General features: G+C 39.6%; 2 protein-coding genes across 6 annotated transcripts in view; one reads left to right on the top strand and one right to left on the bottom strand.

Annotated features, from left to right (window-relative positions):
* The first annotated feature begins 228 nt into the window (after positions 1 to 228).
* Positions 229 to 16731, top strand: LOC145775110 (uncharacterized). Of its 3 annotated transcripts, none has more exons than XM_082586316.1 (3): positions 229 to 925; positions 3803 to 3942; positions 16623 to 16731. In XM_082586316.1, exons 1-3 carry the CDS (start codon positions 334 to 336, stop codon positions 16662 to 16664), a joined length of 774 nt encoding a protein of 257 aa, XP_082442442.1. In that variant the 5' UTR covers positions 229 to 333; the 3' UTR covers positions 16665 to 16731. The 3 variants fall into 3 exon arrangements, with proteins under 3 accessions (XP_082442442.1, XP_082442440.1, XP_082442441.1); XM_082586314.1 differs by lacking the exon at positions 16623 to 16731 and adding an exon at positions 7237 to 7374; XM_082586315.1 differs by lacking the exon at positions 16623 to 16731 and adding an exon at positions 4662 to 4801.
* The window catches only part of LOC145775109 (C-myc promoter-binding protein-like), a 57905-nt gene continuing 38639 nt past the window's right edge, over positions 5375 to 24640 (bottom strand). The window contains exons 15-40 of one of the 3 annotated variants that reach the window (XM_082586310.1): positions 23405 to 23618; positions 22706 to 23064; positions 22078 to 22361; positions 21540 to 21662; positions 20756 to 21013; positions 19896 to 20399; positions 18948 to 19039; positions 18376 to 18676; positions 17944 to 18097; positions 16598 to 16701; positions 16003 to 16119; positions 15432 to 15608; positions 14824 to 14963; positions 14247 to 14335; positions 13449 to 13638; positions 12806 to 12971; positions 12332 to 12403; positions 11894 to 12018; positions 11434 to 11555; positions 9440 to 9491; positions 8873 to 9198; positions 8488 to 8545; positions 7854 to 8054; positions 7313 to 7523; positions 5907 to 6113; positions 5375 to 5517 (exon numbers count right to left, since the gene is read on the bottom strand). In XM_082586310.1, the coding sequence (XP_082442436.1) occupies positions 5375 to 5517; positions 5907 to 6113; positions 7313 to 7523; positions 7854 to 8054; positions 8488 to 8545; positions 8873 to 9198; positions 9440 to 9491; positions 11434 to 11555; positions 11894 to 12018; positions 12332 to 12403; positions 12806 to 12971; positions 13449 to 13638; positions 14247 to 14335; positions 14824 to 14963; positions 15432 to 15608; positions 16003 to 16119; positions 16598 to 16701; positions 17944 to 18097; positions 18376 to 18676; positions 18948 to 19039; positions 19896 to 20399; positions 20756 to 21013; positions 21540 to 21662; positions 22078 to 22361; positions 22706 to 23064; positions 23405 to 23618 (4789 nt within the window). The remainder of the gene's footprint in view (positions 5518 to 5906; positions 6114 to 7312; positions 7524 to 7853; positions 8055 to 8487; positions 8546 to 8872; positions 9199 to 9439; positions 9492 to 11433; positions 11556 to 11893; positions 12019 to 12331; positions 12404 to 12805; positions 12972 to 13448; positions 13639 to 14246; positions 14336 to 14823; positions 14964 to 15431; positions 15609 to 16002; positions 16120 to 16597; positions 16702 to 17943; positions 18098 to 18375; positions 18677 to 18947; positions 19040 to 19895; positions 20400 to 20755; positions 21014 to 21539; positions 21663 to 22077; positions 22362 to 22705; positions 23065 to 23404; positions 23619 to 24640) is intronic. The other 2 variants (XM_082586312.1, XM_082586311.1) reach the window with 2 other exon arrangements.

Here is a 24640-nt window from a genome sequence, read left to right on the forward strand (position 1 = left end):
TATGGTCTACTAGAAAACTAGGCTATAGTAAACATCTAACAACAATATCTAACTACGACACTTTTTTTTTATTGCTTGACTTGCTTAAAATAATATTTGGCATTTTTTCTCTGATTTGACAGTTTTTCTACGTGCATTTGGCTTTTTTTGAAATTTGGGTCTGGCAACCTTGCTTGAGAGCAGAGACAGAGTGATTGTTTTCACTTACCTTATCTCAGCATACCGTAGCAACAGCTCACACTAGAAAATGTCTGGTATTTTGTTGAAATTCTAATCTACAAAAGTTAAAGATGTAGTCTGGCACTGAACATAGAGTCAACAGATCAAATACAAATGTTAATGGATGAAGAAGTTGATACAATAATTGCAAAATGCCCTGAAAGAATTAAATGCTTAAATTTAAGTCATCGTTTATTGACAGTTCTTCCAAAAAAGCTGTCAAGTTTTAATTCAATCAAATGCTTGCTTTTGAATGATAATCAGTTAATTTTTCCACCAACTGAAGTTCTCACATTTGCTCACTCTTTAACAGAACTTATACTGGATAACAATAAATTAACAGTTCTTCCAGCTGGACTTGGATCATTAAGAAATTTGCAGATTTTAAGTGTAAGCAACAATAATATTGGAGCTTTACCAAGTGAAATTGGAGACATTGAAACTTTACAAGAATTATGGATAAACCAGTGTAACTTACTAGTGGTACCATCAGAAATAGGAAAATTGAAATATTTAGTTCGTTTGGGTTTGAAACAAAATAGACTGGAATACCTACCTGTAGAGTTGAGCAGTCTCATAAGCCTGCAGTGGCTCAACTGCTCTGAAAATAATTTAACAGATATATCAAACATTACTTTTCCGGAGGAAATATCTTTTTTAAATTTAAACAGTAATAAATTTGAATCTGTTCCTGACCCAGTAAAAGGTGAGTTTTGGAAGCTCCCAGCTTAGTTTGGAGCTGGTATACAAGTCCCCCCCTTGGTAACTCATGACAAAAACACAAAAACAGGACTCGACCAAACATATAGGGTGAAACTACTTTACCTTTGCTTTACTGTTCACACACTTCAATCCACACGTTTTGGTCAATTCCTCTTTGTCATGAGTTACCAAGGGGGGGGGGGGGGATTTGTATACCAGCTCCCTTAGTTTATAAGATGCAGTGATAGACTATTGTGTGGCTTTTTGCACCTTGACTGTTGAGGCAACATTTACAATCAGATTAAAAACACTTCTTTTTCAAACCATTGTAAATGCTATAAATGCAGACAACCTGTGAGATTCCAAAACTATTTATATAATTTCTTTTATTGTCCTATATTATATGTTCTTGTATTGTTTTTCTTCAGACTACTTTTTTCAGTCGAAATACAACTTTAATGTAGTTAGGCTTAATGATGTTTCCAGTTTAGAAATGAGTACCGTACCAAGATATATAGATGTTTTCTCTTGTTTGTTCAATGCAATCTACGTTTTAAATGTTATAATACAATTTTAAATGATCAATGTTAATATCAGGTTTAAACAAAATGCGCTATTCACTGTTTTGTTGTACTGTAAACTAAAAAGCATCAACTTTATAACATATCAGTCCACTACAGTACACAAATTGTCCTGGCCAAGACATCATAAAAAAGCTTTTGTAATAAGCATGGTCTTTTTAGTTTGCTTATTTTTTCTCAAGCTAACAATGCTTTGCTGATAGGACCCAACTAGGTTAGGGTTAGGAAGTAGACTCTCCACATAGCTTAGAAGTAGGCTCTTCACATAGCTTGTTAAAGTTTGTTGAGTTGCTACTCGATTAGGCTTACTCAATCAATCATTTTATTTTTCGTCATTAACGCGTCCGGGACGAAAAAGATACTAACTGCAAAAATCGATATAAACCTACCAGCACATTAACGAACGGGAAAATTATTATCAAGATCTGGGTTTAAACAGATTGTGTGGTAGAAATGTTTTAATAGTTTGGTATGGGAGTTCAGCTGTCACCATATAATGTTCCTGCTGTTTGAGATTAAATGTATAATATATATATACCATGTTAAGTTTTGTTCCATGCATATATTTTTTCTTGTTTAAATGAATGATTTACACATGATCAAGTTTGTACACTGATAATTGTAAAATGTAGCCTACTGTTGATGGTGCAATAGGTTGCAAACATGATCTTTTTCCTCAGACTAGGAAAGATTATTGGAGAGCTTAATACTGGCAGTTTCGCATACTTTTAGAGGCTTTCAACCACTGATGCAGGCCTGGTCAGTGGTCACTGAGATTGACAGCTCTAGTAGAGTTTTTGATAGTTGCTAGGAAATTATTCCGTCCACCAGGTGTTGGTGCTATCATGCCATTCCTGGATTTATTTTTGATCTCCATGGAACAAGAGATATACCGGTATCTGTTCAAATGTCATATTATTCTAGATTTATGTTTTTCTGCAATGCCAAATCCAGTTCCTACACATTAGTTTTGTTGTAGCCAGTAGCGCACCCAGCATGGGGCTAAGGGGGCTCAAGCCCCCCCCAAACTCGTCACAAAAAATAAAGTTTTTGTATGTTCCCTATGTAGGCTAGGCTATACCTTTTACTTACAGGTTAGATATGAATAAGACATAACAATACAACAGGCCCGAGCATTATAACAATATATTTTACATAATTACCGTACAAATAGTTTTAACAGTCGAACGTTTTCGGCTTAATTTTAAGCCCTAATCAAGAATCAGAAAATAATTAATCAATGCAATAAATGTCAACTTCTTGAAGGTAAATTTACATTAGGAAAAGGCAACTACATAAATAACTATAAAAAAATTTGCACCACAGGGAACGTGATACATCAAGTAAATGTTGAGGAGAATGGACGCGCCTCCAGCAAATAATTGCTTGTTTAAATTTGGGTTGTAGCGTATAGCGTTAACAGTGCTTCCTGAATTTTGGTGTCAAATTGGGATTCTCCTTTGCTTAAAATTATAAATGAGTCAGCAGAGAATTTAGAAAGCAGCGAGCGAAGCCTGACGGTGTCATCGCCGAAGCCCACCCTGTGGCGGGGGGTCTGGGGGTCCTCCCCTAGAAAATTTTAAAAAATTACTTTGAATTTGGGGCATTATGAGAGCATGTTCAACAAAAATTTGGGAATGAATATTACTGTAAAATGGTGCTGTCCGGTGGCATAGCAAAAGGATAAGATCATGCTTTCCTCAACATTTTTCGGAAATATAAAGCTATGTCTCTATGTTGATTTGGATGCAACCTATTTCGTCCCCTAAAAAATTCTTACCCCGATTCCGTACCCTGAAGTCGGAGTAACAAAATCAAATTTCGACTTAATTCGTCCCCTGAAAAGATCGAGAGAAATTTTGAAATGTTTGCGGCAACTCCGATCAGCGACTTCGGCTCTGTTGTTTTTTTTCTCGATCTTTTCAGGATACGAAACATTCAGGGGACAAAAAAGGTTGCACCCGTTGAGTCTCCATGTTTTCTTGTTGCTAATTCCTTTGTTGAATTCACTTTGTTAAATTTTTCCATTGAAAATAACAAAATTACTGCATTTTCTGAGTAGATTGCGGGCCCCCTAATTTGCGGGCCCTGTGCGATCGCACGGTTTGCACACCCCAAACACCGGCACTGATGGGCATTGGCCTACAGTCACTATTATCGCAAATCACTCGACCGACATTTCTGAATTAGCCCCCCCCTAAATTTTTTTCTGGGTGCGCTACTGGTTGTAGCAATTGCCATTATTGTTGCAATTGTTACAATAAGACTGTCTATAATCTAACCCTACTTCCATATTTCAGGAAAGCGTAAACTGAAAGTGTTACTTCTTTGTGGCAACAACATATGTCATATTAGTGACGATTCCCTGCTTGACCTGAATCATGTTGTGAAACTGGATTTAAGAGAAAACCCAATGGAAAGTTTGCCTCTGCATTGGAAGGTAGGTCGCTTACGATCTTATAAACACTGCAAAAGGGTTCCAAAGCTTCCAATCTCTGGAGCTTCTGCTTATAGTTCCCACTTTACCAGAACGATAGCTCGGTTGGATAGGCCTGATTATGTGGACAAAGATGCTTCAAGATCAAGCGGCACTGGTTCAATCCTCGGGGTATGTGCTTGAGCAACACATTCCAAGGACTACTCTTCATTCAGTGGCACCTAATGGTCATGGATGAAATATTTCCTCGGCAACAACACTTCAACAGTCGGAAACCTTTACTCTGTCAATCTTGGTAACCGGCCCCGCGTCAAAAGCCTCTACAAATATGCGAAACCACCAGGAATAACCAATCAAGGCTTGTCTTAACCTGTCAGTCCGAGGATAAAAATTCAAAACCATTATATACCTAACATTGTGTAGTGCTGTACATTTGCGATAGTAAGGTGCAGTGTTAATACTTCTGTAAAATGTTGACATCAGCGGAGCAACACTGACAATTACGTATGGGCAGACCTACCTCGGAAGTAATGGCAACAGTTGTTTTGGCACTATAACTGGGTGCGACCTATATCAAAATTTTGCGTTATGCATCAATACTGAGATAGCTCAGCTACTGCAACGTATCGAGTATTTTCAACACCACGGTGTCACCAAAGCATGAGCTGCTTAGTCGGCCGATAATCTTAATCAGTGTAGTTCATGTATTTACCTTCCTCCAGGGAATGAATCACATCATGATTGGCCAGAAGAAAGGACCAGCTATCACCCAAACTCCTAGAGCTGTTTGAAGATCATTGAAATTTCAAGCGACACTTTTTTCGGACAAATCAGCAAAATATCTCTGTATTGCATTTGAACGGGAGAACAAAGTTTGCAAAAGTCGTGCATGCAGCAGCAACGCAAAATAGACAATTCTGGAACTAACACTGTGAATCCGGTTTGTCATGTTGGCGGAAATAATTTCACTTTATAAACACAAACTTACACCCCAGATAGCAAATGTTGTCCATGAAATCATACAAAAATGGCACCTCATGCCAGCTGAAATTTTACAGTGCGACATGCAAATCTGTTTATTTTTACATAAGATCATGAGGAGTTTGTACTAAAATATGATACGTTGTTCTGTTGGCTAACATTTCTCTTTATAAATCGACACTTATGATATAAAATGTTTTCAGATAAATAGAACACTATCACATGAAGTGGTTCCCATGCCAGGCAGTACTAGCAGCAGCAATGTATGGCACAAATTGTAATGACCGAGCGAAGAAGGTTGACTACTGACAGTGATTGTCTTGAAATTTCAACGTTTGCACTCCATGGCAATTCTTTAAGCGTATGGTTTAGCACTCACACCAAGCGCTAGCACCTCAATTCACAGTGACAATACACACAAGCGAGAATGCCCAGCGGAATTAGCTGAATAACGTCATATATACAAATCTAGTTCCCCAAATATGTCGCGGCAATCAACAGCATGGTCGCTCGGTGGTCGATCACATTTTTTCGCTAGAGCGCGTTCATCGGGTGTGAGAGCGTCGTAAGCTCGCTTGTACTCGCGATCGAAGGCATCTGAAAAGAGACTTTACCGTCAAGTATCGACAGACGTTGAATCGATAAAATTTGCCCGGTCATATCAAAGGTTCTTCAATAGTGGCACTCAATCTCGTTCTTGCTAAGCAATCAGTAAAGATTCAGGCAATAATGTAGCCTACTCGGCTACAATGGCACATCTGCTTTGTAAAGCATTGATAGCGCTATATGAACACATAGTGTTGGGGCTTGGCAGAGTGCTTCCGGTGAAGTGTAGATGGCAAATCAAGGACTGACAGCTCTACAAATTACCCCATGGTGTGGAGTGCCTACTTGCCATTGACGATGACACCAGCCTGTGGTGCCTTAATACTTAGCAACAAAATGAAAGAATCATACGTAAGAAGCAGCCACTTATTACCACTCACTAATGTCAATGGACGTTTTTCCCAGTGCCACGATGATGAGGCATAGAATTTCCCTGTACGCGCTTCTTCGAATCCCCCCTTGGACGTACAACTCGTTGAGCACCGCAACGAGCGGGCCTCGAACATCGTTCCGCTTGATGCTGTCGCGAATGTCGGCGAGAAACGAAAACGAATATGCGTACTCGCTGTTCGGAGTTTGGTTTTTCACTGGCAATCACAATAAAAAAGTATTAGATCACTTAGGCATTTCTATGCTAGAAAGTTGTCTATTGATTTCACCATGCGAAGACAATACATGTCAAAAATGGCAGAAGTTTAGAAAAAGGTAGAAGCGACAAAACGCTAACGTTAAAGCCATGCTTGTAATTGAAATAGGATAGTAAAATAAACATTTTGACATGGTGGCACAACTGCTAAAACTTCCATCTATCGTGTTAGAATACACTTCAGTGTCAAGTTATACTTATGTCACAGCACACAAAAACTTTGACACTGAAAAGTTTTTTTCTAGCTTTCATATCAAATTTGACGCTTTCCGTGGTAGGGAAATACCTTTCTAATTCTATAGTAGGGAAATGTAGTGTAATTTCGATCAACATCCTTTTCTATATTACTGTATACTGTAAAAGTTTTTTTTTTTGGTCATGGTTTGTGAACAAATTGAAGCAAGAGTTGAAATAATCCAGATCACCAAAATCTCTGTCCTGAGAAACGTGGTAGCTGTGTTCGAATTTGTGCTACTTTTCAAATTAATATAGTTTTGTGATGCTTGAAATAAGCGAATGTATGGAAGAGCTTCAACCAATAAAGTCTTATATTGTGCTGGTGCACTGCTTAGTGACTAAGGTTTAAGTGCAGCAGATATAAAGATTCTAGTTGCATAGCTAAACAAACAAGCAGTATTGTTAGATGCAACAATAGGAGTGTGTAATTCAGACAAAACAGCAATGTGCAATTTGGACTAGTATTTTAGTAGGGGCCAAAGGTTGCTTATTGCATATGTATTAGTCGGGGCATTTGCACTGAAGGTGTAGCTTTATCAATATTAACTGGTGTAGCCTACATAAAGAACAAGTTGCTTTATTAAAAAAAAAAATTTTTTTTCTTGATAATCTGTGATCCAAATTACACAACCTCCTGGTCCAAATTACACTCAGGAGTGTCTAATTCGGACCCCTTTTTCACTTTCTTGTTTTGTTATTATTTCATTTGTTTTTGATACTTTTTGAACTATCATATACTTGATAAATATGCTACATAATGCTGTATGTGATACCTGTATTCAAAAATTGACATTAATTTTGTGGAGTTATTGCCATTTTTCTCTTAGGGGGTCCAAATTACACTACTTTCCCCTAATGGATCTGACCAATGCCATCTAGAAGGCATGCCATTCGAACACTTACGTTGGTGCCAGACGCAGTATAAAGGAAGCTTTTCTGCGCCGTCGTGAAGTTTGAGGTTATCCCACATTGTGTGTATCATAACGTTGCCTTTCGTCGTTTGTGATGAACTCGTTGCCGCAAACGACTCGTTGGAACCGGTTTTAACCAGTTGGGATTGCAACAGAAGATTGTAAAGGTTGGAATGAAGGTTTAATCTTCTAAAGTACCACACCTACGTAAAGTAACATAAGTCAAAATTTAAGGTTAAGCCTCTCTGTTTTCAAAATTAGTAAGATTGCAAACTTTTTAAAGTAACTTTTTAAACCATCTACTGTGAATAGACCTGTGGCGACACGGAATGGCCCGTTTCGGTGAGTCCGATCCCTTAAAGGGGGATTTTTTTAATTTTTTTTTAAATTATCGGGTACCGTAGCCTAATTATCATTGTCGTTTTAGGGTTTGGGGTTAGGGTTAGGAACTCACCGAATAGTAGCAGACCCGTGGCGACAAGTTAAATGATCCATGAAAGCTCAATTTATACAAGTTAACACTGTCTACTTACTAAATTCCAGTATATAATGGGATGATGATCAACAAATTCTGGCTCGGTCAAAACCACCGTTCCTTCATTTTCAAGCAAACTTTCTAGTTCTTTTCGTAAAACGAGGGAACTGAGGTAAGGGACCGTGACTGGTTCCAGCACTCGAGGAACAGAATGATCGTCGGTGGAACGAGTCTCATTTGTTCCCACGCTTTGAGATTCCTGTCAAACAATAGCGGTAAAAACCTCCACACACGCAACGTCAACACTAAGTCGGTTAAAAGCACAACTTGGCTCTTTTGCTGTCCTATTGTGTTGTCTGTAATTCCTCCGATCCAATTGAATAAAACGAACGCGTTATGCAAACAGGCCGTACGAACGAAAGGTAACGTACTATCTCGTTTTGAGCAAGAGGGTTACTTTGGTGACCAAATGTAGAAAAAACACACCTTCAAATCGGCAAAGATCGTAAGACACCGTCCACAATGAGAAAATATTTGCTTGACAAATTGCTTGTATATATGTGATTATAGTTTCTTCGCATCAAATAAAACGAAGAGTTCTTTTTAGAGTAATAAGGTTTTTTTAATAAAGTTTTTGAGCAATAATAAATTAATTAATGATTAGCAACGAAAGTAGATCGCAGAAGACTCACCGATGTGTTGTCTGGGACAGTATCAGATATTGTCTTGGGTTCAGTAATTGCGTTGGAACTGAAATATAAAACTTGATTAAAATAATAAGACTTGGGTGGGCTATAGACATAGAGTTTATTTGTTGCATTACAAAACACCACTGCGCGTAATATTACTTCTAGGGATAATCTAGTCCACAACCTCACTCACTAGACAATTGTACACTCTGAGGTAATATGCTAGATGGCACAGGAGGCGGTAGCTTCGATTTCCTAGAAAAGCTGGTTCCGAATTTCCGAGCACTGGTAGCAATGCTTGGCATGTCAGGAGTTATGCCGTCGAAATAAAAACTTAAATATCCTTGCGGTGACTTCTGCAATTGGTATCAACAGCGCTCGAACGTACCTCTCCGCTCTTGAAATCGTTTCCTGCCGAGTAGCTGCATGTGTAGTTGACTCGTCTATCGCGGGTAACCTTTCAGAGTCACCATCGTGGGGATCAGAAGGAGACTTGTTGATAGTTGGGGGTTCCGAATGGGATGAGCTTTCGGGTATATTGTCCAGAGTACCATTGATTTCTTGGGTTGCTTCAGGGTTTGAAAAAAGGTTAAACGATCCGCTGAAGCCCTCTGCAGAAGGGGGTGATTTATCTTCTGATACTTCAACAGTTTCCATAGGTAGCGTTGGTTTGAACTGCAAGGTAGATGACCGACGATCTAGATTTCGATAATCCTGCAATAATAATCAACAGAACTTCTCAAGTGACTCTGCTAGAGTCATCAGAGTTGCAACGAGCAAAATTGCTTCTTTAGCGACGTTGAAACGATGTAAAGAAGGAAAATTTAGCTGAGTGGAATATTCGTGTTGCAGCTTTGAGTAGCAGAACTGAAAAATCGTTTGCTTGTGAGACAGCCAAATAAGTCAACAAGCTGTTGCAAAACAAATTGAACATCCACCATGTGAAAATACTTACAGTAATTTCAATATCAAGAAAAGGAACGAACAAAGAATTGCAGAACGGGCAACTGAAAAAAAAAGAAGTCGTTATGCAGTTGGCTGATTATCGTGCTTTCCAAGAACAAGTCTGATAGTGAAGATTTCCATGAAATGGAAGGAAAAGAGTGGAAAGTGATCTTTGCATCCACCCCAAGCATAAGATTAAGTGTCCTGTGTCTGCAGACATTAAAACGTCTGCAGACATTAAATCAATGTAAAAATGACAGATTTTGTTGTCTGTTGTTGGATTGTAGCATCGCAACTCGTTCTAGTGATTATTTATCGCGAAGCTGTTGCGGTTTGCATTCAAAAAGTGTTTTCCGGCTGCCGATCGCTAGTTCATCTATTGTTTTATGTATCAATACAGCATAAAAAGTTGCCCCCACGCAGGCCCGTAGCCAGCCGGGGGCCAGGGGGGCCTCCCCCCCTGAAAAAATTTCGCCCCCCCCCTTGACAAAGTCTCAACATTCTCGAGCAACAGCGACAATTATAATGATTTTGCCCATTGAAATTTTTTCGGCCCCCCCCTAAAAAAAAAGTTGACCCCCCTTGCTCTGCGGTCTGGCTACGGCCCTGCCCCCACGGCTTAGGCGCCTATGGATTCGGTAAAAAATGGATAAAACTGCGACAAAGCTCAGCTTACACTTTCTGCTATTGCACAACCTAGCTATCTTCATTCTTGAGAGAAATTTGTGAAATTTGGCATTAAACATGCCAACCTGGCATCCCTGGCCGTTGGACCCGCGAGAGCGTGTGATAGTCACGTGATCGACGATGCGCATGCGTCGAAGTCTTTTTTCGCTTGTAAAATGTGACAAGACAGATTTCGCGCCACTCGAGTTACTTTCAACCGCGTTCAGCCGAAAGGGCGGCTATAATTTCGAATATGTCCGATACGAAAAACGAGTTTCGAATATCACCTTAATCGAAATCGAATCGAAAATCGAAATTGAACACCCCTAGCTTTAGGAGTGATATCTCTGTTATTTTTTAAGGCACGGTTTCAAAAATTGGGATTCGCTTTGTAAAATTATTCACGCTGAGCATATCCGAAAATTAAAACTATGTGAATTTTAGAACTGCTCATATACGTTGAAATGTTGAGGTGACTTATGACTGTAATTGTAGCGTGAGTTTACACATTATTGTTTGGTAGAGTAATGAAGAACATGCATTGCAATGTTGCGATTAAAAATGTTTTACATAATTTTACTTACAGCCAATTCCCTTCACGCTGTGAAACAGTTAGGAGGGCCAAATTAATTACTTTCATCCAGCTGGTGGGAAAATTTTAAACAATAGAATATGAAATATTTCAGAGGATGTGCTGAGAAATGCCTTATATTTCTCAATTTATAACCTTTATTCGCTCAAAATTTCAGCTCAATAGAGGTGAATAAAAGTTAGGAAAAGTCAAGAAATCGCGTAGTCGCAGCCTTAGTGGTTTTGGAGATACAACTGTTGATACAAAAAAGTTGAATTGACAGCCCCCCAAACCTTCAAAGGGTTAAAGCATCGGTTAATAGGAATTCTGGCACGCCGCAGACAGTAAAATCCGTCATATTGATTCAACGCCTGCAGACGTTAAATCAATGTAAATATAACGATTTTTTCTGTCTGGATCAGTCAATGTGCGGATCATACCCGATAAACAACGTGAAACAGAAAATTTAAAGTTAAGACGATCTGAGCTAAAGTGTCCTGTCGCTTTTAGTTAAAAGTGCCAATGCGCTTGTTATATAAGTTATCATCTCCATGATGTATGTGACCATAAAACCTACACACTCCAAAGTGATACCTATCACAAGATTTAAAACTCTTATTGTCATCTTGTCTTGCTGCTCAATGACCGATGCACTGAAAACATGGTGAATGAATGTATTGTAATGAATTGCTTTGTGTGGTCAATTCAATACAACCATCCACTGTTTAAACTTTAAACGTCACATTCTAGAACATTCGTCTACGTACTGCGTGTTGAGGCTAGAGTCGTCACCGATCCACCCAGCCATGATTTCCTCGTCATAAACCAAGGACTCACAGCGGTGGCATCGCGAGCAGCTGCTTATTATCACATCGACATCGTAGATGCCCTGTTGTGTGGGTGCAATGTACACATCAGACGTGGTGAAGAAAAACAGTTAGATTTAATTTATTTTACAACATGGCAGACTTAAACTAAGACAACTTTGGAAAGGTCTTAAAAGCATTACGCTTGCAAGTTAGTATTAGCTGCTGTTTTACAGTAACACAAATTGTGACACAATCCAAGAGGTTAATACTACAGGCTTATTATATGCCTCATGTCTTAGGACGAGGGCAGAAAAACAAGAATATGGTGTCAGCTTTTATTATTCAAACAGCTCTTAGACACCGAAAATCTTTCGAAAAAATACGTGCTACAGATTGATATGTTTCATACACAACGCACCTTGATGTTTAGCGAAGTCATAGAAGATGTGATGTTGGGGTCGGATGATTCGTTGTTGGCAGTCGGGATGGACAGACATGAGTTGGTTAGTTGAAGTGGGAGGCGGTTTGCTGCGTTGGCAGAGTCTTGAAAGAGTATCACAACTCAATTGATTGGCTTTCAAACAATTAAAAATATGCCGACGCATGTTATGGTGATACTGTAGACGTGAGGTCAGTACCATGTCGGGTCATACCCAAAACTTTTCAAAAAGAATACTGAAATTCATTGTTCTTAACATAGAGAAAATATACAATAATAATATACCCGGCTCCACCACTCTGAACTAAAACTCTGCTATGTAGAGCACACAGCGATTTATATACGCAATAGAAACAGCGCTATACAAAAACAAACACACGTATTAGGATGATTCTAAAATTCAAGTCGCATACTCACCAAAGTGCGGTACACTCAGAGGTCTTGCTAATTTTTTAGGTTTCTTTTTCTTGCCACCAGTTCTTTGTGAGGCTACACATCAACACCATTACAACAACACGAATAAAACATATTGTTATGTAAATTGTAAATGCTATCAAATTTTAAGTAATCTATAGATCAGCGGTGGGATGGCGCAGCGGATAAGGCGTTGGCTTTCCAATCATGCAATCCTGGTTCGACACCCTTTTTAAGCTGGTTGTTGAAAAGCACCGCTCTCCTCTAGGGTGTAATAAATTGAGTGGGCATAGTTGCTGAAAGAAAGGCGGCTGAGAGAAAGGAACTGATCACCCTACTCTCGTTAGTGCAAAGGCTGAGAATAAAGAGAACCTCATTTTCTCACTTTCCAAGGCTCAATAACTGAGTATGGGACTTTTATATATTAGCAGAGCTATTAGGCTACACCGTACGTAGTATGAAAGTGGTTCAACTTACCCTCTCTCACATCTTGCACACTACGCACACTTCCGCTACTCCGCAAGCTTGACTGACTACTATATTGCTCATGGGTAAAAGTCTGGCTCTTGGAGTGAGGAAGATGCGATGAATTATCATGAACATCCTCTTGTGATCCTCTCAAGTCAGATGAGGATCCTTTCACCTTGAAAACAGAGGGAGAATTAAAATGAAACATTTTCATAATGTAATCTTCAAATTTTGACGCAACACGCATCTAGTAGATGGATTGAATAGTCCACTTTTAACACCAGAGAGTCAATGGGTCAAAGCTTCAATTTGTTAGCAACCCCCAGCGATACTTCTTGTCCCAGATGACGTGATGTTGCTATGAATAACATTGTATTTGCTGATTGTTTTGTTGCCACATTGTCTTAATTTATCTTGAGTTCTTTTGCTGCTTTTATTCTGGTATTCGCTTCAGTTTGCAACCTAGCTGCGTTTCATAAGAAAAACTTCAAAACTGAAGATTTGTGGTCGATTTCACTACACCAGAGGTTATCTCAATTGAGGATAAATGCTGCTAAGCCTACAGTGTATAACTGTATATTCCTACCCTGTAAAACGTTACATTTTTATGAAGCCAAACAAAAGAATCGACAAGCGCAGAGCTTCAACTCACTTTCTCCGGCGTGTAGTAAGCGATGCTGGCTTGCATTGTCTCGTTCAAATCCTTAGCCAGGCTAGTCGCCACCTTCTTCGCTTTGGTGGCCATCCCCAATGTGGTTGTCTTCAAACCCTTCATCTTTGAATTTGAACCAAACCAAGAATCACTGGATGAAAGGGTCTGATTCTCATGGTAAGTCAAAGATCTGAAAAAGTTTATTTTTGTATTTTTTTGGCGAAAGTTCTGTGATGAAAACAAGGTGCTGTGATGAAAACAAGGTGTTCTGATGAAACAAAGTGTTCTGATGAAACAAAGTGTTCTATTGAGGTGCGGAACAAAGCACAACTCCAGCCAGGAACTTTTTGTCAGACAGACCCGATATTCGCTTTTCAATCAAGTCAGACTTCAGCAGTATTGAGTTGAGGCACAGCTGGCACCAAACAAAACTATTGTTACAAGAATACGATATACAAAGCACAGTGGGTTTTGCTGATGGGAGCTTGATTATTTTCAAAATGTTATTAGTAAAACCCCTGTATACGTTTCGATGTTTTGTCAACCAGACAAGACATCTTCAAAAAAAAACCAGATCAAGTCACCGCTACCACTTGTCTATCATATCACAAGATTATGTGACGGGTTAAGTGATATACATGACAAAAAACAAACCAGACGATAAAATAGATACTGGACGAACAGTTTCGTTCAGGTACAATATTGGGCCAAGTTGTATTCCCGTTTTTGGCTTAAAACTTTCTCAGCAAGGCGATAATTATTGCTGATCTCAACAGCGGACCACTCAGAACATCCCACCTTTTCAAAGGAGGCTTTCCTCTGCGACCTGACTTGGGGCTGTTGGTGGAGAGACTCCTCAACCTGTCGATTTTGGATTTTGATGCGTCCTGAGAAAGAAAACAAACCCATTGAGTTGGCAAATTCTGAGGGTAGCAGGTTAAGTCATTGGTGGAGCAGTAAATTAGTTTTTGAAGCCAACGTAGACCTGAGAAATGTACGTCAGCCTAAGTTTCACTTTTCGCTCATACATGAACGAATTACTCAGAAGATAGCGTCTTATGTGAAACGAAAAAAACAATGATTCATTGAAAATCCAATCAAGAACAGCATTAGAACTCTTTCTTGTGTTTCTTGAAGTGTGAAACGTGGTTAACAGCACAGATACCTCATTACCACTGGTCACAGAATTCGACAAGCGCAATGATGGACAAGTTAAATAGCCATGCAAAGGTAAACAGTAGAATTCGGCTATAGTGACATGTCTCTAGTCTGTATAGACGCTTTTCGGAAGGTTGCTGCTTCAGGTGTCACTATAAGCGAATTCTACAGTATTGTCATATGTTGACCATTGATTAGATCACACAGATCCATTCACCTCTTCGACATGACTCTGCATCCTCTTCCTTTGCTCCTGCACAACCGTCCCATCCGATGAGCATCGCGTTAAGGAATCGGTTTCCAAGTAATCTTCTATCTCTTCTACCAGATGGCGACTAAGGCTGTTTGTCTTCACATCTGTGAATAAAACGCATTATAATATGGAGGAGGCAGTAATGGAAACACGGCTGCATAAAAATTCAGCAATTAGCAGAGTGAAGATAACTCGCAACATATTAGACTTTAGTAGCAGTGAATATAATGCTGGACCATATCTATTCTATTTGAATTCGATAATGTACTGCATGTGCAGACGAAGTCGCACTTGTGTGGCGAAGGCTCCACAATACATTAGTACTTATCAATTTAGTGTGGTACTTTCTGCTTATATAGGTGGAACAATCGCCGAAAAGTTAACACACCTTTAATTCTTGAAGTATAGACAGGAATGAATTTAGAGCAACAATGTACTCAACTGGCGCTATGTATGGTGTTAAAACTGTATGCCTGGCAAAGAGCTAAGGAATGAACTACTGTGATGGAAGCACCGCTATATAACAACACATCAATATTTGCGAAAGTATTTTTTCCTTCTGTAATACTTACTTTTAGCGTCCCCACTGGCATCGACCTGAAAAGTAGGAAGAGGATCGTTTGATCCCGGAGAAAGTGGATCTTGGGAAAGATGACTGATATCCTCCCGGATCACATTTTGCTTTAATTGAAGAAGTCTTCCTTTGCTCTTTATGTTAGCGGAAGTCGGTGAGGATTCATTGAGTGGATCTTGACAAAAGATGGTTTTAGTAAAAAAAAAAGATTTTGGTAAAAACGTTCTAAAGTAAAGCTCAAATTAAGAAGAAAACATCAATTTGATTCTATCTGTCTACGCAAGAATCAACTCTGCCAACTGGGAGACACAGTGTAGTCAGCGGAAAACCATAAGTTGCATCTTGATTCATTGTTCGAAGAAATATTTTTCTTTTCGAACTGGGAAAACTTCTATGAAAGTTGAGCAGCTTGACATGCTTACAGGAGCCGCTGTCACCGGTAGAAGATCGTGGTGAAACTACCTTCCTTGTGGTTTGTTATGAATTTCCGTCAAAAAAATGACGCTTTGAAACCAAGCGATTGCAGAGGAAAGGAAAGCAATAGTAAGAAAAAACAAGCGCAAAAATACCTAATGGCTTGTCGTTCTTTGCTGCATCAGAATCATCGGTGGGCGGCTCGATGACTGTGCGCAATGGGGTGCTGGCAAGCATCGGAACGCCATCCTTCATCACTAAGTTATTGCTTCCTGTGATGGAATTAAAATGATTTTAAACCGTGCAATAACGGTAAACATGAAGGCGTGGGTTCAACTCCGCCACGAGGTAGCAACTCAGTGTTGTTTTCCTTATTGCAATTTTAAGTCACAACTGTTGTGAAACCTCAGCAATTAGTATGGGTATTATTACCATGTCAATTGCCCGGTTCACATGTCTTAACATAGGATGAAAAATCGTCACTCATTCAATTAATTTTGGCGATAAAAACGCGGTGTTTGGTGACCCTGCTCACCTATCTTCGCTGATTAAACAATTTTTAAACCTATACTATACACGCGTTTTAAAGCTTTGTGGTTTTAGTCACTTTTTTATTTTGTTATTTTACTCTAGTACAATGTTATTCCATGTTTTTAGCAGTCCAACAGCAATAACAAGAAGAAGAAAAATCAACTTTCGGTTCAAATTACAGGTTAATGAGTAAATGTTGAAGTTCCCAGTCAAACTTACCAGCAAGCCTTTTTGCTTTCCGCAGATGCACAGGCGAATCGGAGCTAGCCCGCAATTTGCTCGGTGACCTGCTCTTATTGGTCAATATGCTCCCACTAACGGATCTGCAAACAGAGTGACTTTGTATCATCAATAGACGTAAGTCTGCATATTGTGATTTGTTGTATAAACCATAGCTTTCCAAACGTTTTTGCTCGCTACCCCTTTTAATCTACTAAAATTTTCAGCGACCCTGCACGATTAAAATGATGAACAGTGCGAAATATATTGTGATATTTATTAAAAGGTTTGCTTTATTTGAAAGAAAATTGAAGATCGGCACTCGAAGCCTGCTACTTTAAAAAAAAAAGCAAACACATTTATTCGGTGTGATGTGTGCGACTGTTTTCTGCTGTTAAGCAAGTCCAGTCGTGGCTCAATGTTGCTGGCTGGAACGGTATTTTGTTGTGATTGCGGTTACTACCTACTGAGTTTTAAAGGATTTTAAAGTGTTGTTCCAGAAAATTCAACCCGAAACTTATAACCAGGAAATAGATCAGTAAATTCTTTCTCAGATTAAGGAAGGAGGTGCTCGGCAGCATAAGCCTCTCGTCCGCAGAGACAGGGTCACACGACGTAATAAAACAAACGTGACGCAGATAAAAGTTACGTATCCTGCTGTGATACGAGTGAGACGTTCATCCGTAGTAAATTAACAAAGTCCTACTACTCGGGCTATCGGCTGCATAGCCGAGTGGTAAGAACCCTGGTTCGACGTTCGCAAGGCGCCCATTCGACACCGCTTAAGACCATGTGGATGTGCCTTTGGCAAGACACCTAAAGGCACGCTGCTGATTGGAGAGTGGTGCCCCTTCAACAATAGCCCTCGATTTCTCTCATGCATGAACATGACACTGCTCTAGCTAGAGAGAAATGCCTACGGCCATTCTTAGGGCTATGTCCTACTGAACTGAACTATTCGGAATAGACCTATTTTTACGTAGAATCTAAAGCTCAGTTCAGAATAATGTTTTGAACAGTTGCACCCGTTTTAACAACTACATTTTGAATTAAAAATCTGACAATTAGGCTACCATAGTATAATATGTAGTACTTTGTGTAAAATCGATATACTCTCCGTGATCCCTGAAGTTCGATACGCGATTCCTTGCGGGGTCGCGACCCCTAGTTTGGGAAGCCCTGGTTTAACAATACAATTTTTGCACAGAAGGGATGGCTAGAAACTGCATTGAAATGAATACAAAAAAAAATACAAAGCAGATATTGAATTTCCCACTGCATGCTACGTTTCAGTGCTGTTGAAATATTTGAAAAAAAGTATTTAGAAAGTGAAACTATTGCGTTACCTTCCAGAGAGTGCAGAGTGACTAGGGGAGCCTCCTCCAAGCATAAAGTCCTCAGCAGTCATATTGTCGAAATTGTTGCGTGCGTTTGGCATGTTGGAATCTCCATCAACTTGGAAGGGCTTCTGGCCAATCAGGGGACTAATACCCCCAACTCCTGTTCCAATAGAAAAGCGTGTGTACGAATGGTCGATTTCATGCACAAGGACGGCAAAATTTAACTACTATCTTCCATCACTATTTTGCTCTGTTCGACCCCTACGAAAGCAAGCGAATGGGTACAGCAAGACATTCTATTACATATTTGAGACGTTCCTTCTCGTTCGTGTTGGTCAAATGTAGGGTTGGGAAGAGTTTTTTGCTTTTTAATATTTAAATATTTAAAACATATCACAACTGAAACCTAAACCTATAGAACACCAACATACAACCAACCTGTGAACAAGGCGGATCCGGATCTTCCTCTTACGCTGGTGGAGGTAAGAACAAGAGATCCGTGCCTTGTTGAACGATATTTGTCAATTTGTTCCTTCTCCACGCTGGAAGAGCGTCGCCCGCACAACTCTTGGTACCTTCGTTGGTCCGAGTCACTCAGACTGGACAAAAACTTTACGTCGCTGCCGAACAAGTTTGCTATTTCAGGAGTGGTCGCATGAGGGGCGGGAGGGGTTTTCGGTGTGTTGAGGGGCTGCGAGGCGTGGTTGACATCCTTCAACAAATTTGAACATTCACCATTCTGAAATGTTTCATATGAAAATAATAGCGAAAAATATTTATAAGTTCGTCATACATAAATTTATGTAGGGTCATAATTGAAAGTTAGCGAGTTAGCGGACAAGTTTCTTTTTTCTTCCAATTTATAAACGTCATTAACTACTGACAACTGAAAAGGTCAATAAGGTCAAGCAATATACTAAAAATTATTAATAAGAAAAAAAAACAAAGTAGTAAAAATTTTGAACTTTCAATACACGTTTGTGAAGTATTTTCAGTGAAAATTATTCTACCTTTAAGCGTCTATCCATGTCATTGACAGCAAAATGGCCTTTGCTCCCAGCAGAGTCAAGAACTTCAGTTGATAGACGTGATGGTGCAATATCTGAGTGGTTATTAAACAAAGTAATAATGTGAACAATCCAATAAAATGGACAATGCAACGCTCAGCTACGAGGTCTCACTGCAAGCAAGCATTGCAATTGTACAGCCATATCCACACAATAACCAATGGCCATGTTACGACTTGGTGATGTCTTGAATAGCAAGAAATAGCCAAGTGACAAGTGTTTAGAATTTAGCAGAGCATTCACGTTTTGTGTAGAAATACGCATGTGCTGTTGAATCACAGCCGCGAACCAACCACCTCGTTAGTTTAAAAGGTTGTTGATGCTAAATACAAAATGAGACTGTTCATGAGACAGAATGAAACTTATCCCAAAAATGATTTACAGTACAGGCCAGGGCAAGCACTAAAGTTGAGATTCAGGCATTAGGCGTGCTCGTATTGCTCAAGTGTGGTTTACAACTTCCAAAACCGAACAAATTGAACTCAGTATCAAAAATAAAACGATTCTTGGTTGCAGATTTGAAAAGCGTCAAAGTGGCAGAAAAGCAAAAGCAAGATATCTATCAACAAAGACTCCATTTCTGTTATTTTTCAAAATAAATCAAATTGAGTGGCAAACGATTGAGCGATGCAAAGTTAGCATAAATTAGTTCACGATGTAGATACTAACGACCTGTTTTAGCCTGATGCTGCGAGTTTGCTGTAGTAATAGCGATTTGCACTAGGTTTCGGAACACAGTTCCCTAGTCCCCTAGTCGTGTGCTAGTCAAATCTAATGCATAACATAAACTAGTTCAGTCGCCACAACATTACGTGAGTTGACAAGTCAAACCACATGCTGTAAAACAAAATTAACAATGCCAAAAGCGAAAATTAACCATGCAGGTTCTACCTGGTTCTAAATCATATGAAGAATATAAGGGTGCGGATTGGTCAGTTGCAGTGAGCGGGTCACAGTCTGTCACCTCTACCAATGGTAAAGAGTCATCACATTGGTTTAAATTGAACGCGAGTCCGTTATCCAAGCAACCATTCGGAAGAGCTGCCTTCACACCATTTAATGACTTAGCTTTCGACCCATCGACCTTGATGCGCTTTATATTCAATTCTCTTGTTCTGGCGTCTTTTACTTTTAAAACTTTGTCGTCTGTTGATGACAGCAGGTTGCTAGTGACAACGAGACAGCCCGCTTGGCCATCTACATCTTCAACACAGTCATTGCCAATGTGACAGGAAGTTTTAGATTCGAAAGAGTCAGCGAGACGTGCAGGATCACCATAAGATGCAGTTACGAGCTCCTCATCATTAAAAACATCACATGCTTGTGCTGCAAGCGTCCTGGACGGTTTCTTTTGGGAGGATAGAGATGCACTCAGGCCATGCGCCGATGCAATATCTATTAAACGTTACATCTGATTGTAAATACATCTGATTTTATATCGATCCAACATCTCATGATGATGAATCCATAGAGTGAAGCACATTGGCTTCGTGCAACGATGACCAATCGCTGGTATAAAGTGCAACACACATTTTTACATCAAACATCAAGTGTTTTTGTAAAAATTAATAAAATGTTATTCAAAGTGGGTTATTAAAGCAATGCAGATTTGTGCTGTCAAATGATGCAAAGAGTTTAATACCTTTTTTTCAGCCATATTACACCTTTCTGCAAGCTAAGTAATAACTCTACAATGTGTATGACAGGTATTACAAACGCAACATGCTAAAAATGACTCGTTAAACACTTACTTTGATTTTCAAGTTGAGTAGCAATCCCTTTTTCGTCTTCGTTGACTAAAGTGTTATCACTTCTCAGTCTGGGCTCAGGAAACTGAATTCCGTTCAAGAGTTTCTTGTTCGTTGGAGGGATGTCAAGGGTACTGGGCGGTTGAACGCTTCGATTTGACAAACTCCGCTCAAGAGAAGCCGATTTCGCTTCGTCACTTGAACTTATGACACTGTCTGATGTAGCTTCTGTGCTGGAGCTATGGATTCGGGCATCCGATGCTAAGAAAAATACAGTACCAGCATTTGGACAAACGCAAAACTAAATCTAATGTACGTCTAAACTAAGAAGACAGCTTTATTTGATTATGCAAATGCCGAGAAGCGCGGTAGAGCGCACTGTTATTGAAATATTGCATAATTTACAAAATATAACTCCATTTTGGTAGATAAGTTACTTTGTTTAACCATAAGCAAATGAAACCACGCAAGGCACTTGGCCTTCAATGAATACGAGGAAACGTCGTATGGTTGCAGAGTAGCTGATAACTTTCCGTAAGTAGCAAATACGTAACAAATACGTTAACGTTACGTAACAAATGCTTGTTTAAAGAAATAGTTTTGCAGAATACGATGACAACTAAAGTCCGAAACGGATTTGTTCGAACCACCGTTTAGCTTCAATAAATTGATGGCAAGAATCGTTTCATTAACTGAGTGTATTGAGAAAAAAGCGGCGGAAATGTACTTCAGACCTCCTCAGTCGTTGTAACATGTAACATCAATACAATTAACACAAAACACGCACTATCGCCTGCGGCAGCCCCACCCTGCTGAGCTCGTCCCTTCGAAGGTTTCGCATTTGTGAGGCGAGACTTGTGCAGGTTGTGATCCTTAGGCAATGAACTGTATCCATGATCACTTTGGGTTCCTAGAAATGAGATGTTACTTGCTACCGATAGAAAAAGAACTGTAAAAAATGACAAGTTGAAGACATCTGGGTTCTTCGCATCAAAAATAATTTGGTTGCATGGGTAGAAAATTTCTTCATAGGATTTATGTAACGTCAGATACACAGCGTAAATCATGCTCTTAAACGCTGTACATGACGATAGCGAGAAAATTATAAATTTCAGAAAACTAGAAAGTTTTCAAGACAGTTTTGAATAATGTACTTGAATTGGGAGGAGATTGGCTCCTTTGCACTTTCGTATAAGCCTGTATATGTCACGCACACAAAATTAACAGCCAAAAACATCAAGTTTGCCTTCAAATTTAGAGCTTTTCTGAGATAAGATATTTAAAATCAATACTTTAAAGCGCAGCGCAAGAACTGTCTCAAACACCTGTACTGCTACGGTCTTCTACGGGCTTCAGTAATGAAGGATGTTTGACTCTGGTCAGGCCGTCTCCTTTCATTTCAAGTTTAGCAAGTGCAGGAACCGATTGTGCTTTCCGAGGAGGAATATCATCGACCGGATATGACATATCACCAGTTTCCACGCTTGAGTGACTGGCGGTGTCAAACTCGGAACTTCTTTCCGAGGACACGATCGATCTTCGTCGTATCCCATAACGAAACTTGCAGGTTGCCAGAAGGACGTTCCGTAACTTTTGCCACAGCATGTACCTAAACAAGAGCAAATTTTCCAGAAAAAAAAATGCAACAATGATTCCTCACACCATACAAGCAAAACATTGCTAGTTGGTGAAGCAAAATTTAATTTAAAAAAAGATTCCAGTGCTTCGTTGTTAAATTGTTTAAAAAAATAAGGCAATGATTCCTCACAGAAAAACGGTAAAGCAATTATCAGTATAGCAAAATTCAATTCAACAAACGATTTCAGTGATGCTTTGTGGTAGGGATGAATAACGTGGCAAAAAATGTTGCTTGTAAAACTATCGTGAAAACTGCACACAAGTAAAATGGCATCAGCCTTTTCCACGGGTTGGCTATGAGAGCAGTGTACTCACCCATCCCTGTTTGAAGAGGGCCATGTGCCCTCCAACACAGCTTTATTGTAGAGACCGTACGTGATAGCGCTTAGTTGAGTTCCTGAGTTTCTTATGAAGTGGAAAACACGGACGGCTAAAGCTGGTTTATTGTAGACGGAGCAAAGATGCAACAACATCCGGTAGAACGTCTCGTCGGGAAGAGGAAAGCAATTTTTCTCCATCAGAGAGTGGAGAGCGTTGTGTGCAGTGCGGAGTGCAGCAGACTTGTGGCGACATTGGAGAGCAAAGGCGGGCAAGCAAGCAAACCATGCTCCGTAAGTATGACTCAGCAACAACCGAGCCCACAGTTGGGGGTCGCCGCTGTGCATCTTGGAGACCTGCAAAGTAATGAAAAAATGCAAAGTTAAAAATTGTCAAAATCTTTATACTTAAAGCCGGCAGGTCAAACGCTTTATCATTTGATTCAGAAATCAAGTGATTTCAAAGTAACTAGAAAAGCTGAATGTCATGTGTTTAATTTGTTACAAATAAATTTAAGCAACTGTAAAATACGAGTATAAAGCTTTATTTATCAAAGCAGCTAATCACCATTAAAAGATCATAAAAGCAGAAATCCCTTAATTATCGCGGCCATCATATAGCCTATCATCCAAAGCAACAGCAATCTCTCATACAGCAAATGCATTCTAAATGTGCTCATTACTCAAGAGACTCTACCTTCTGCATTGTCCGGACTTCTTGTTTCGTTCTCCTCCCAAAGGTGAAAGTATCCGATTTCCTCCTTGACCTTCCTTTCTTCTGATCTTGATCAGTATCCGGATCGTCCACCATGAACAGCTCATCTTGCAGCTCAGGGAACGTGGTGTATCGATAACCAACACCAGGTGGAAGTCCAGTCTCATCCGGAGCCATAATCATGACCGTGTGCTCGCTGGAGGAGACAAAACAGCAAAAAACATTCCTTTTATAAAATAAATAGTCTTCTAACATGTTGAGTTTGAAGTATTGCAGCTTGCATTGGGAAATTTATAGAAATTTGAAGTGCCAGTGAGAGAAGCAAAGTCTAATTTGAGTGACGATGATGATCATATTGCTACCATGGGATCGACCGCACACTCACGCTCATCAAAACGCCGGTAAATCCTATATACAGTATACAACACAATAACATTGTGTAACAATCACCTGAAACAATTTGCAAAATGCATCTCGTGTGTTTTATAAGGGATTGTGGTAAATAAGTTGCTACTTTGATTCACTGCAGTGCTTACTCTATTCACTACAAACTGTAGTATATATGACAATGACATAATCAAGACTATCCCTTCAAAAGATCGAAGGAACGGACAATGATTAAACCTCAGTTGAAAAATAACGATCTCCAAAACTAAATCTCACAAAAGGTGATATCACCAAAAAAACGCCAGATATGTGGCATGAATTAGTGGCGCGATACTGATGAGCCCAGCGTCATGGGCGAAACACGTGTCTATCGCTGTCAATGCTTGCTACACTTGACTGCCGAAAAACACATGTTTTTGGAAAAGCCTTGATGGCTGGTGTAGAGGTTACACCGGTATAGGGTTAGCAAAAGGCAATGCTCGTTATTCTATAAGTAGGCTGTGGGCCGACCTCGATTTTTCGCTTTAAAAATGCAATTGAGTTGCACCCCCCCAGTAGACAATACTTTCTTCATATGGTTCGATAGAGTAATTTTTACTGAGTTCAAAACAAAAAGTTCAAGCAAAAACCTGTGTTCGCTAAGAAGATATTAGGCTTTGAAGATATTAAAAAGAACGCGGATGAACACATTTACAGGCACTACTTCTATGTGACGTTTCATGATTCGGCGCAAGTGATTGGCTGGCAACACCTCGATTACACCCACTTGTCGTGCATTTAACGCATCGGTGCGTACATAACCTAGCAACGATCCAAGCTAAGTCAGGACTG

This window comes from Aplidium turbinatum, chromosome 8 (genome assembly GCF_918807975.1).
Source record: "Aplidium turbinatum chromosome 8, kaAplTurb1.1, whole genome shotgun sequence".
Taxonomy (NCBI): Eukaryota; Metazoa; Chordata; class Ascidiacea; order Aplousobranchia; family Polyclinidae; genus Aplidium; species Aplidium turbinatum.

What these genes read in the sequence shown, in the direction of transcription:
- LOC145775110 (XM_082586314.1), top strand. Translation starts at nt 334, where the DNA reads ATGTTAATGGATGAAGAAGTTGATACAATAATTGCAAAATGCCCTGAA. An exon ending in TGTTCCTGACCCAGTAAAAG is followed by an intron (nt 926 to 3,802) that starts GTGAGTTTTGGA and finishes TCCATATTTCAG; the next exon opens with GAAAGCGTAAACTGAAAGTG. An exon ending in GTTTGCCTCTGCATTGGAAG is followed by an intron (nt 3,943 to 7,236) that starts GTAGGTCGCTTA and finishes TTTTTCTCTTAG; the next exon opens with GGGGTCCAAATTACACTACT.